Here is a 13,201-nt window from a genome sequence, read left to right on the forward strand (position 1 = left end):
AACCCTTTCCATAACTTTTAAAGTTGGAAAGAACTCTACCTCCCCACATCACATAACAAAACTGTGTACACCATAGGTAATATACAAAAGTCACATGAAATAATGATACATGAAAAAGGTCAAGACAGAAGCGACTCCACGGACTGTAGCCCGCCAGGTTCCTCTATCCATGGGATTTCCCAGGCAAGAATACTGGAGTGAGTTGCCATTTCCTCCTTCAGGGGATCTTCCCAACCCAGGGATCGAACCTGCATATCTTATGTCTCCTGCATTGGTAGGGGGGTTCTTTACTACTAGCTCTACCTGGGAAGCTCAAATCAATATGCCCAACGACATTTATAGTAATCCTTTTCATAACTTCGAAAGTTGGAAAGAACTCTACCTCCCTGCATTGTGTAACAAAACTGTGTACACCATAGGTGATTTACACAAGTCACAGGAAATAATGATATATGAAAACAGAAGTGAAGACAGAAGTGAAACTCGTATGTACTAGTTATAAGTCTGAACACTGACAAGGACTCAATCAGACAGTGAAGAGATGGGGCTGATCATTAACTCTTCATGGCACTGTCTTCTTTGATTGGCGGATGCCCATATCAGACTAGTTGGAATTTGAATATTGTGGGAGGACAGAGAGTAACCAAGAATATGTATTTTAAAGTAATGGAGTTCCTTTTTGTGAACTTGTTTGGCTGGCAGGATAGTAAAATTTTTAAAAATAACAGTAATAAATTCAACCTAGAAGTAAAGTTTAGAATGAGAATGTCAGTCACCAAAAAGTACCCCCAAAAGGAGCTTCAAATAAGCAACTAACTGAAATAAAATATACTGATCTGTAGAACTTCAAATATTCATTCTGACTGAGGCAAGAAATTTAAAACTACGGGGAATCAAGAGTTAAAGCCAGATCGAAAACTTTCTCACACCATGAAAATATCAAAACCAGGCATGAAGTAACGTTTTAAGAAACATCCATGTTTTACTTCTGACCAGGGTTCTTGTCTAAGGCAATCTTCTAAGTTTCACATTCATTCTTGGTTCTATATTCATAGACAATTATCCTTTTCTCCATTCTGAAACTTCCAGGAAACTGAGAGGCCTCAGTGTGTGTTTGACTCAACTATACATATAATGCAAACAGCAGGCCATTCTAGAAGTGATTTACTCGACTTTCTCTACTTTCTTTCTCTCCAAAGGACTCATCAATGCTTAAAATTATATCTATTTATCTATTATACTTACTTACTTATTTTTATACATATCCCCTGAGAACTGGAATACTTGGTCTGTTTTGTTTGGGGCCTGTCTCCCTAGCATGTAAAACAGTTCGTGGCACATAGGAGACACTCAAAAAATATTTATGAATGAATTCAGAAAGTGATGGGTTATCAACTATCTGATACTTTTATTTAAAACAAATCATCCATTTGCCATCATTCACGAGGATAAGTACAAGAAAAGAAATGTCTTCTCCCCTACATTTGTGACTAAATCTTTTGAGAGAAGAATCCATTGAGAAGTTCATAAAAACAATGTCCTTTCCCCTAGAAAACTGCACTGTCTTGAACACATGTAAGAGTATACGTGCAATCTCCATTCATGGGCCATCCTTTTAGGGCAGAGGTCTATGAACAGAGGAGACTGAATTCAGAGGGCTAAACTTGGACGGGAAACAAAATTACATCTCAATTTTCACAATCTCTCAATAAAATCAGCATTTCCTTCCATTATGAATATAGGCAACAAATTGCAGTAGATCAGCAGTAGCTAACTTGGTCCCCAGCAGAAATCACACACCATTTCATATCACATGTATGTTGCAGATATCTCAAAATATCATTTATTCACATCACTATCCCGAGGTATAATATTTATTGACCTACTACTATCTTGTTATTTAATGTGCTAAAAGAAGCATATTTATTACTATATCACTAATTTTTAAACTATTCTGAAAAATAGTCAGTGTTTCAATATAGTCAGTTTCCTTTGTTTTCCTATATATTTTTAACCTATTATACACTTTAAAACATTATCCCAAGAACATAAGCTTCTGTAGATTATACGCCAAAGAGACATACACGGGGGATTAGGAGGGAGATTAAAAACTTCTGCCCTGGGGAACCACTGCCACCAAGTTAGGAACCTCTGCTTATAAGGTATAAACCTCAAGCTGACTTAGAAATGGGATGGGGAGGGAGGTGGAAGGGGGGTTCTGGAAGGGGAACACGTGTACACCCATGGTGGATTCATGTCAATGTATGGCAAAACAAAGAAAAAAAAAAAGAAAGAACTCTTCAGATCTCACCAGATTCATGTTACACTGTATCACTTCCCAAACACAGGCTTTTTAACAATTAACTTTTGAATTTCAATTTATTTTTTTACAAAATATGTAGTATATATTCACATGGCTCCAAATCCCAAAGATATATAGTACACAATCCAAACGTCTACCATTCCCCTCTGCTCCTCAGAGGAAACTAATGTTAATCTAGTTCTTGTGCCAAATGACTTTCATTCTTCTCACAAGTTTGGGAAATAAAACCTCCAAGTTAGATACTGTCATGGGAAATACAAACTACATTTTGTAGGTACGAAATCTGTAAATTTTTTTAAATTGCCTGGTTCTAGCATTTTTTCCTTACCAATAAGATAGTCAGACTAAGTAAACATGTCTCTAAGGGTAGTCATAATCCCTATTTTCAGATTGACTGTTATGTCTTTTATTATTAATTCAGAATTCATTTATGACTGGTCTATTCAAGTTGAATGAATGATATGACCACAAACGGTCATGAAAAATACTAGTTAATTACTTTGAATGTTTTTTTCCAAAATCACTTATGTATCTAAGCAGACTTTTTCTACAAATCAATAAAAAATAACAGTAACAGAAAAATGGACCAAGGACAGACAATTTAGAAAGACAAATGTTCAGTAAACATATACAGATATTTAAATTCATAAGTGATTAGAAAAATTCAAATTCAGATCAGACCTCTTTGATTCACCCATCAGATCGGCCAAAAAAAGAGCAGGGGAGAGGGTGGAGACTATCCAGTAGTAGAAGGAATGTGGGGGAAATGAATGTCATCATGGCATGTTGATTGGAGTAGAAGCTGGCACAACATTTTTGAGGGCAATTAAAAAATTATATCTACATAGTCTTCACCCCAACAATCCCATTTCTAGATAGCTATTCTACAGAAACACCTGACCAGATTCACAAAGGTGACTGTATGAAGATATTCATTGCATTAATGCATGCAACAAGAAAACTGGACATACAAACATCCTTCAATAGGGGCATTATTAAACTGTGATACATTTATACTATGGAATATTACGCAGGAGTTGAAATGAATGGGGTAACCCTCTATGTACTAGGAATGAAAGAAACCTAAGATATCATGAAATGAAAGAGTCAACTTGCACGATGTTTCATTTATGTAAGAAGATAAGAAAATCATACAACAAACCTATCTGTTCGTTATCTGGAAATATATATGTATTCAAATGTATAGGGAAGAGTCTGGAAGGATATATACTAAACTTAAAGCAGCTTGAATGGGGTTTAGGGAGCAAGGAGGGTTTTCACTATACCTGTTATTTTTACATAGTGAGAATATAATCATGCAATACTCATATAACGGAAAATAAATGACTGATTTTAAAGAGGACCTGCCAAATTTAATTTTTAAAATAAACACAGAATTTCAATTAATAGGTTGCTTTGGGAGATGAAAGGGGAAATACCTTTTCTCACAGCTATTGACCTCAAAATTCTGGACTAAGAAGGATCTTAAAAGACAGTTAGCAGTTTGTATTCACATTTTGAGAGAATATACTCACCGTTTCTCAGCCCAACGGTATGCCTTCCATGTATTTTCATCAATGTAAGAAATATAGTTTCCTTGGAAATTTCTGTGAAGAAACAACAGGTCATATCTTTGAATAGGTAGGAAAGGAATGAAGAGAATAGGTAAAAGAACCACGGCCACCTCGTGGGGAATATTCAAACACAGAAAAAACATATCTCTAATTCCCACAGCTTCCCAGTGTGTGTGCTTAGTCCAATTCTTTGTGACCCTCTGGACTACAGCCCGCCAGGCTCCTCTGTTCATGAGATTCTCCAGGCAAGAATACCGGAGTGAGTAGCCATTCCCTTTTCTAGGGGATCTTCCCAACCCAGGGATCAAACCTTAAATGCTTAAGATGGAACTCATCTTCCTGAAACCAGCTCTCCTTCCCAAATGCTGTATTTCCACCTGTTATACCACTATCATTCTCCCCAATATGCATGCATGCTAAGTCGCTTCAGTCATGTCCAACTCTTTGCGACTCCATGGACTGGAACCCGCCAGGCTCCTCTGTCCATGGAATTCTCTGGGCAAGAATACTGGAAATGGCAATTTCCTTCTCCAGGGGATCTTCCTGACCCAGGGATCAAACCTGGGTCTCCCGCATTGTAGGCAGATTCTTAACCATTTGGGGCACCAGGAAAGCCCGTATATGTTAGGCACTGATGTAAGAGCTTTACATGTATTAACTCATCTAAATCTCACAACAATCCTATGAGATGATGACTATCATCATTCCCACTTTACACATGAGGAAACTGAGTCACAAAGCTAACAAATAACAGACCTGGGTTCAAACCCAGGCAGTTCAGCTCTGGAATCTCTACTCCTCACTATTTGCTGTTTCACCACCAATGAGGTGGGGAGAGGGACATGTTGCTGTAAAGAGGATGGAGCAAAGACGGGAGAAGAGTAGATGTTAAGGAATTAAATGATGGGGTAAAAAACAGAGAAGGAAAAAGAATAGGGGTGATTATAAGTAAAAGACTGGAGAAGAGGGAACAATATAGTAAGGAGGAGAATGAAGATAAGGAATCGTTGACAAACAAAAGGTTAAAAATAGCAAGTCAGTCAATGCGGGTTGGGGAGATGAGAAAGACCCAGGAAAACCTGGAAGAGGGGCTGCCGTGTTAGGCAGGATACAGAGAACAAATAAAGAAAGGCCATACTTACAAGACGGTGAAGGTGTCATTGTAAGAGTTGGGCCCTGGCTCAGGCACTCTGTGGAGCTTCTGCTTTGCACTCAGACCAACACACGACAGCGTCTCATTTTTGCAGGTACAGAGCTTACATACATTGATGGTTGTGGTGGCATTCTGTACTGGTTGCTTCTTTCCTAGTATATGTTTTACACCAGGGGGACTTTTTGGTTCCGAAAATGCAGTCAAAGAAAAAAGAACCTTCCTAGATGACCTTGGCTGCTGAGATATGCTAACTCCCAGGTCCACAGTTGGGACTGTGGCTTGAGTCAGGTTTGGTGGTGGAAGTGTCACCTCCGGGGAAACCGTGATCTGCCGCAGGGCGGTAGAATATTCAGACACCATAGCAGGTTCCGGGGTTATGGTAAGCTCCAGGTTCGCATGATGAGTTGTGAGGGTGGGTGATGTTGGAGCCTGACTTTGATCCTTACTTGGGGTCGCCTTTAGGGTTGGAGGAGGTTCAGTCTCTGTATTATTCACTGCGGTAACATTCACTTCCACGTCCATAGGTTGAACTGTGACCTGAGTCAGGTTTGGATGGGCAAGTGTCCCCTCAGGCTGTTCTGGAGGAGGAGCTGTGGTCTGTGGCAGGACAGTAGACTGTTCAGACGCCGTAGCGGGTTCTGGAGTTATGGTAAGCTCGTCGCTCACATGACCCCCGCCCCCCAGGCGCCGACCCGTGCTCGCCTCACCTGACCCCCGCCCCCCAGGCGCCGACCCGCGCTCGCTGCTCACATGACCCCCGCCCCCCAGGCGCCGATTCGTGCTCGCCGCTCACCTGACCCCCGCCCCCCAGGCGCCGATTCGTGCTCGCCGCTCACCTGACCCCCGCCCCCCCAGGCGCCGACCCGCGTTCGCCGCTCACCTGACCCCCGCCCCCCCAGGCGCCGACCCGTGCGCACCGCCCACACGACCCCCGCCCCCCAGGCGCCGACCCGTGCTCGCCGCTCACATGATCCCCGCCCCCCAGGCGCCGACCCGTGCTCGCCTCTCACCTGACCCCCGCCCCCCAGGCGCCGACCCGTGCTCGCCGCTCACAGGACCCCCGCCCCCCAGGCGCCGACCCGCGTTCGCCGCTCACCTGACCCCGGCCCCCCAGGCGCCGACCCGCGTTCGCCGCTCACCTGACCCCCGCCCCCCAGGCGCCGACCCGTGCTCGCCGCTCACCTGACCCCCGCCCCCCAGGCGCCGACCCGTGCTCGCCGCTTACCTGACCCCCGCCCCCCAGGCGCCGACCGGTGCTCGCCGCTCACCAGACCCCCGCCCCCCAGGCGCCGACCCGTGCTCGCCGCTCACCTGACCCCCGCCCCCCAGGCTCCGACCCGTGCTCGCCGCTCACATGACCCCCGCCCCCCAGGCGCCGGCCTGTGCTCGCCGCTCACACGACCCCTGCGCGCCCTGTTGTTAGTTTTCATAGGTCCCTTGAGATATCACTGAAAATGAAACTTCTAAATTGAGTTTTATTGATGTTTAGAAAAGAGAAGTAAGTCACAACATCCTCTGGCCCCTTAGCCTCAGGCAGAGTGGTCCGGAATGTGTGACTTCAGGGAAGTTCCTAAAACTCGCTGAGCCTCAGTTCCTCATCTGTAAATTGGGGAAAACATCAGATTAAATAAGATAATATCATTAAGACAGTTTCTAGTCTGTAGGAAACACTGGAAGATGACTAGCTATTATTATTACAATTCTGGTAATTCTTCTGAGCCACCAGGGAAGCGCCAGAATATTGGAGCAGGTAGACTATTCCTTCTCCAGGGGAACTTCCTGACCCAGGAATGGAACCAGGATCTCCTGCATTGCAGGTGAATTCTTTACCAGATGAGCTACCAGGGAAGCCCAAGGCAATTCTTACCTTTCCAATCCAGTCAGGCCCTTGCCTTTCACTGCCCTTCTGAGCACTGGAGTGAATCTTTTCTTCTTTGGATCCCAGATATACTTACTTGGCATCAGGTTGAAATCATGAAACAGGTATTACTGCAACCATCTCTTTCAACACTGGAATAGCTAGTGTTTTCCCAGATTCTTCAGTAGGAAACTGGTTCTTCCCACTCTCTCTTTTTCTCTTCATTTTGGCCACATGGCGTGGCTTGCTGGACCCTAGTTCCAGGACCAGGGATCAAACCTGCACCCCTTCTAGTGGAACTGTAACCGGTAGACCACTAGGGAATTCCACTTCCCATTCTTTTTTAAAAAATGGATTTAAAATTTGAAATTATTTGTCAATTATACCTCTTGTTGGGAAAAAAAAGTCACCAAGTAATGAACTTAAAAATAAAACCAACAAAAAATTGTATTATAGCAGTTTACATTCAGATGCTAAGTGAAATGAAATGGTGATGAAACACAAGGACCCATAGCAGTTCCTTGCCCCAGACCAGGTCTTTGCCCACCTTCCCGAGCAAGCTCACTGGGCCTAGGTACCTCTACAGAGCAGGTTTCAGCTGAATCTTCTGCTGCTTTTCTCCATGTCTCTTTGCACATCTAGTTCTTGATTTATCCATTTTAGACCCTGTCTATTGAATTCCTAGTTGGCACTGGCAAGGAGTTGCCACCCCCAAACTATTCTTGAGACTTAGTTATGTCACTGTCTCCAGATAATTAATAGTGTTTACAGGGAATTCCATGGTGGTTCTGTGGTTAAGCCTCAGGTCTTTCACTGCCCAGATTCAGTTCAATCCCTGATCATGAAACCGTGTGACTCAGATTGGGATTTGAACTCACAGTCTTTTAACTGATGTCACACACCTCATCTCAGGACTTAATGAAGCTCAGTTTCTTGATTTCATCACAGAAAGAATTCAGTGAGAGACAAAGTGATAGGTAAGAAGTGAATTTATTTAGAGAGAAACCCACTCCACAGACAGGGCCATCTCAGAAGGCGAGAGTGGCAGCAGAGTATGGGGTTGTCAGTTTTGTAGGGCTGGGTACTTTCATAGGCTAATGAGCGGGAGGAGTATTCCAGCTATTTTGAGGAGGGGGTGGAGATTTCCAGGATCGAGGCCACTGTCCACTTTTTGACTTTTATGGTCAGCCTTGGAACTGTCATGGTGCCTGTGGGTGTGTCATTTAGCATGCTGATGAGTTGCAATGAGCATACACTGAGGCTCAAGTTGTAGTGGAAGTCAATTTGCCTGCCACCTTGGGCCTAGTTGGTTCTAAACAGTTTATGTCCTCTCCTCCCACTATGTCCTTCTTTTAAAGATTGTTCCCTGCCCTCTTCCTGTCTTACCCCCATTCCCTCCTTAACTGACCTGGATACAGGTTACAAGCAGGATCCCCGTTCCCTGTTACACCAGTTCTCAAACTCATTTAGGAGGCAGGGTGTTCGTGAAACAGGAGGGATGGGGGCAGGGCACAACCTTTAAAAGAATGACATAGCCCTTGAGGGCTTATTTTCCGAAATGATCACATGTCCTGGAGGGGAGCTCATGCCTTTTGAGATAGTCTGTCTATGGAATGTATATCTCTCTAAATAAATCGACTTTTTAGCTATCACTTTGCCTCTCGCTGAATTCTGTGATAAACATCAAGAACCTGAGCTTCATGAAGTCCTAAGGCCAGGTATGTGAACTCAACTCAAAGACAGTGGGTTCAAGTCCCATTGTAGCTTCTGGCTGGGTTCAAGTCCCATCTGAGTTGTGTAGTTTCAGCTGGCAAGAGCGGCCCCAGGACATGGGGCCATCTCGGAAACTGAGAGCGGCCGTGGGAGAAAAACCCCACACAGAGTGGGGGCCATCTTAGTAGGCAAGAGGCTCAAGGTCTACCAGCAGTCAATTCTTCTGCCATCTTAGACCTCACTGGTTCTAACCAGTTTATGTCGTATCTTCAAGGACTATGCCGTTCTTTGAGAGATTGTGCCCTGCCCTCTTCCTTCCTGTCTCACTTGGAAGGTGTGCATTGTGCAGAACAATTCTTTCTGTTCTGGAACTAGGAATCACCTTATCAACAGGTCCTATGGCTGCTGTTTATTGATGTGGAATAAAATCATGATCATGCGAATTTATTTCTTAGAAAAAATAATGCCGTCAACCAGTGCTTGACAGTAGGTTGTTTTTCCTTTAACATCCCCTGGCTACTTCACGTTGTTGTCTATGAGTTCACAAGAGCAGAGAGATGGTGGCAGGAGCTAAATATTTACACTGTGAAAAAAAACTAAGCGTGAAATCATAACATCTGTTAGCTTACTTTGTTTTACGCTGATTGCAAAGTAATATCCTGAGAATCACTGTCCTGGTATGGTGACCCTATGTGGAGATTTCTAATTCCCAGTTGTTGCTGGTTTTAAGTACGCCATACAAATACATGACAAAAAATTCAAAAGGTACAAGAGGGAATATGGTGCTTCAGCCTCCCAGTTTCCTTCTCTGAAAGCAACTACCATTACCAGTTTCTTCTGTGTCCTGGACATATTCTGCACCATCATCTTCGAATAGAACCATAATGATGAAAACAGCCTACCTGCAATGTCCAATATGGTAGCCGTCATGCACATGTGACATCAGAGCCTGAATGATCTCATTGTTCTTAAAATTGTCCTTAAGTCCATGTGGATCCCTTTTGTATTATTTTGCATTATTGCGCTTTTGTATTATTTATTTATTTGGCCATGTCTCGTGGCTTGCAAGATCTTAGTTCCCTGCTCAGGGATTGAACTCCGGGCCCATGGCAGTGAAAGCACTGAGTCCTAACCACTAGACAGCCAGGGAATTCCCTAGGGTTGTGCTATTTTTTTTTTTCCAATCTGCATCATAATTTAACCGAGGCTCAGGCATAACTAGAAATGTACTGTTTTATTTCTTTTTAAAGATTTTTTGATATGGACCATTTTTTTCAAGTCTTTGTTGAATTTGTTACAGTATTGCTTCTGTTTTATGTTTTGGTGTTTTGGCCCCGAGGCATGTGAGATCTTAGCTCCCCAACCAGGGATTGAACCTGCAGTTCCTGCATTGGAAGGTGATTTCCTACATCACCTCCTGCATTGGATCACCAGGGAAGCCCCCAGGATTGTGCTTTTAGACAGTCTTCCTCTTCGGATATTTCAGGCAATGAGAATCTACCCAGTTTCAAATGGCATCTAGAGAAAAACATTTCACTGGTCTGTTTTGATGTTTACTCTGTACAAATGCTTTCTTCTGTGAGGTCCCTTCGGGTAGCAGTGGATACAGAATTCAGTATCAGCCAGATCTGGGTACAAAACCCACCTCCAAATGGCATAGTCCCTTTGCAGCTTGTGCTGACCTTTAGGAGCTCAGTCTGTATTTCACAAGGAATCATATGGGGAGAATGAAGAAATGATCTAAAAGTCACTCAAGACTGAGTGACTGAGTCATCACTGGGGGCAGGACCTGCTCTTATACATTGGGGATGGCAAGAGGATGTGCTTCTTGCCTTGTCAGGGTTCCTGACATAATAGAGAAAGTGTTTGGGTCTGCACACTGACGGACAGTGACTTTCACAAAGCTCCATTTATAGGTGACACCTTCGAGAGTGGAGGGTGTGCACTCTGCAAAACCCTTCCTTCTGCTACAGAACCAGGACTACCCTTACCAACAGGTCCTATGGCAGCTGTTTATTGATGCAGAACAAAATCGCAATCATCTGCACACATCCCAAACCAAGACTCACCACATCCTGGGATGGATAGAATTATTAGCTGTGATCCCTTATCCCTCACTACATCTATACTCATCTCACTGTGGGTGGAGTGGACTGTCCAGTCCCTGGGCTTAGGCTTGGTCGAGTGACTTGCTTTGGCCCGTGGAATGGGCAAAAATGAGAGTGTGGCAGTTCTGTGCCAGGTTGGAGGAGGCCTGGTGATGCTTCCTCTCATATACTTCACTTGGGCAGCTGCTGCCTCTTCAGCCTGGGCCCCAGGATAAACACGCTTGGAAAAGAGCTACCTCGTCTGGTCTGCAGACCAGCAGTGAGGAGCAGAGTGGACCCAGCCAGCAGAGCATTAAACCACAGCTGCCCCAGCCAAACTGCAGACTCATGAGAATTGCTATCTTAACCCACTGAAGTTGGGATGGGTTTATTACATAGCATTATTGTGGCAATAACTAACCAATACATGTGCATACTCTTTTATTGGTTGTAAGTTAAGCCACTGCAATAGACCCTACACAATAGTGAGTTAAATAAGAAAGACATTTATTGATCTTTTGTGTAAGAATCTGGTTGAGCAGCCAGGGTTAGTTTGGCGGTTCATGTGTTGGGGAGCCAGGCTCCACCATTCTCGCTGTAGCCCTCTTCCACCTGCAGCCTTCGTATTGTTCACAGATCGGTCATAATTTTCCTGCAAGTCCAAACATGCCACAGCGTGGCGCCAAACCCTCTTTCCTACATCACCCTCCAACACCTGAAGCCTCACCCTGAACCACGTTTCCACTTCTGCTCCAGGCTTCAGGGCCTGTCCTTTTCTTGGATGGGTATGCTCCCCCTATGTCCGCAAGCTGCTCCACTGCCCTCCCCCAGGGGGTCTCAACAGCATCTCACTCTCACCCGAAGGCAGGCCTGGTGCTCCCCAGGAGTGAGAGGTCCTGACCTCCTTGGGGAGTGGGAGGGGTGGGCAGAGATGTCCATTCTGCCTCCCAGTCATCTTTGCAGCCAACCTCTCCCACTCTCAAATCCCTGCTGACTTCCGGCCCTGAAGGTGCCAAAGAACCTCTGCGTCCCACACCTCCCTGCCCCCCTTGCTTCCACACCTCAGCAGTTCAGTGAACACAACAAGCAGGAGTCCCCCTGCTTCAGAGGCTGACGGAGGCAGGAGGGGTGGGCATGTGGGTTTGGAGGGTGACAGACTCTCTCCTGGACTAAATTCTAGCCAGGCTCCTCTGAGCCTCCCTCTAGATTCAACCTTGGCCCATAGAGACTTCAACAAACACCAACATAGTCTCTACCAGCTCAAGGCCACAGATCTAGGATGACTCTAGCCCCCCTTAAAGTGCCTGCCTGGAAAAACTCCAGGCTGCCTAAAGAATTTGCTGTTTGTTCCAGCCAACACCTGAAGCTAAGGACCTTGTCTCCCAGCTGCTGGGACAGGATTGGAGCCCACCTCTGATAAGCGTCAGTTAGTCAGCACATGTGGGTTTCACACACAAGGCCAATCTTTCATCCTTAAAACATAAGCTCTTGTCCTTTCAGTTCTTATTCATCTACACCCACTGCACAAGCCCTTTAGTTGTATCAAAACCTTCTTGGTCCGTTGTCTTGCCAACACACTGTCTTCTGTGTGTATCTTCAGGTGTCTGGGCCTCCTGTTAGGCTTAGGGTCCCTCATAGCAGTGACTTTGTCCTAATCAACTCTTTCCCCAGCACCAGGCGCAGTGTCTGGCATATAGTCCAGGCCAGCTCAAGTTCTCCCTTTTTCATGGACTCTCCCTAGCTTCCTAACTTTCCCTCCTTCGAGTCTTACAACTTTTCTCTATCATGTTTGCCCAATCATATTGTCTCATTTCATTATCTTTTAAAAAATGGCTAATTTCTCTGACAGATTTCATCAGAATCAGTGAGACTTTTCATTCATTTGGTAGCTATTGGCCTTGTGTCTCCCTCTCTCCTTCTGTCACTCAGCTCTCAATAAGGAGCTGGGCTCTGCGCTGGCTTGTCCATCATGTGATGGTGACAGAGGCAGCCCTAGGCAGACAAGCTTTGTACCACCTGACCTTGGGCACTCTTCCCACTTTCAAGCTCTCTCTAGGGATGTGTCCCTGGATCCAAGGAGAGACATCTCACTCACTGGCTGGTCAGGTGATGTCTCTGGGCTCTGGCAAAAACACTGCCCAGTCTAGGTCAGAGGACGAGATGGTTGGATGGCATCATTGACTCAATGGACATGAGTTTGAGCAAGCTCTGGGAGATGGTGAAGGACAGGGAAGCCTGGCATGCTGCAGCCCATGGGGTCACAAAGAGTCAGACACGACTGAGCGACTGAACAACAACAGCAACCTTTAGGTCAAGTTGGGCAAAGCAGACTTTTACTCTTGGGAATTTTACTTTAGAAAACTGGTAGGGTAGCATGTGAGACCAATATAAAATTGTGCAAACTTGAGGTAGTGTGATACAAAAAAATGATATCTAAGCCTCACTTTATGTACCAACTTTGAAATAATGAAACTGTCCTCAAATAGGAAGCTG

The 13,201-nt window shown here is 44.9% G+C and overlaps 2 protein-coding genes and 1 pseudogene across 18 annotated transcripts in view; 1 reads left to right on the plus strand and 2 right to left on the minus strand.

Moving 5' to 3' along the window:
• LOC145543174 (leucine-rich repeat-containing protein 37A-like) overlaps nt 1-6,500 on the minus strand; it is a 43,380-nt gene extending 36,880 nt beyond the window's left edge. For 8 of the 16 annotated variants that reach the window (XM_081583827.1, XM_081583835.1, XM_081583829.1 and 5 more), the window contains exons 1-2: nt 5,040-5,773; nt 3,859-3,930 (exon numbers count right to left, since the gene is read on the minus strand). In XM_081583827.1, coding sequence (XP_081439953.1) covers nt 3,859-3,930; nt 5,040-5,572 — 605 coding nt within the window. In that variant the 5' untranslated portion in view covers nt 5,573-5,773. Of the gene's footprint in view, nt 1-3,854; nt 3,931-5,039; nt 5,774-6,146; nt 6,233-6,275 lie in introns of those variants that run through there. The other 8 variants (XM_081583839.1, XM_081583824.1, XM_081583832.1 and 5 more) reach the window with 6 other exon arrangements.
• Nucleotides 1-13,201, minus strand: part of LOC145543175 (RAD52 motif-containing protein 1-like) — a 211,682-nt pseudogene that overhangs the window by 82,239 nt on the left and 116,242 nt on the right. The gene's annotated exons all lie outside the window — the stretch shown is intronic.
• The window catches only part of LOC145543176 (reprimo-like protein), a 138,474-nt gene that overhangs the window by 62,168 nt on the left and 63,105 nt on the right, over nt 1-13,201 (plus strand). The gene's annotated exons all lie outside the window — the stretch shown is intronic.

This window comes from Giraffa tippelskirchi, chromosome 3 (genome assembly GCF_054371585.1).
Source record: "Giraffa tippelskirchi isolate mGirTip1 chromosome 3, T2T-mGirTip1v1.2.pri, whole genome shotgun sequence".
Classification (NCBI taxonomy): domain Eukaryota; kingdom Metazoa; phylum Chordata; class Mammalia; order Artiodactyla; family Giraffidae; genus Giraffa; species Giraffa tippelskirchi.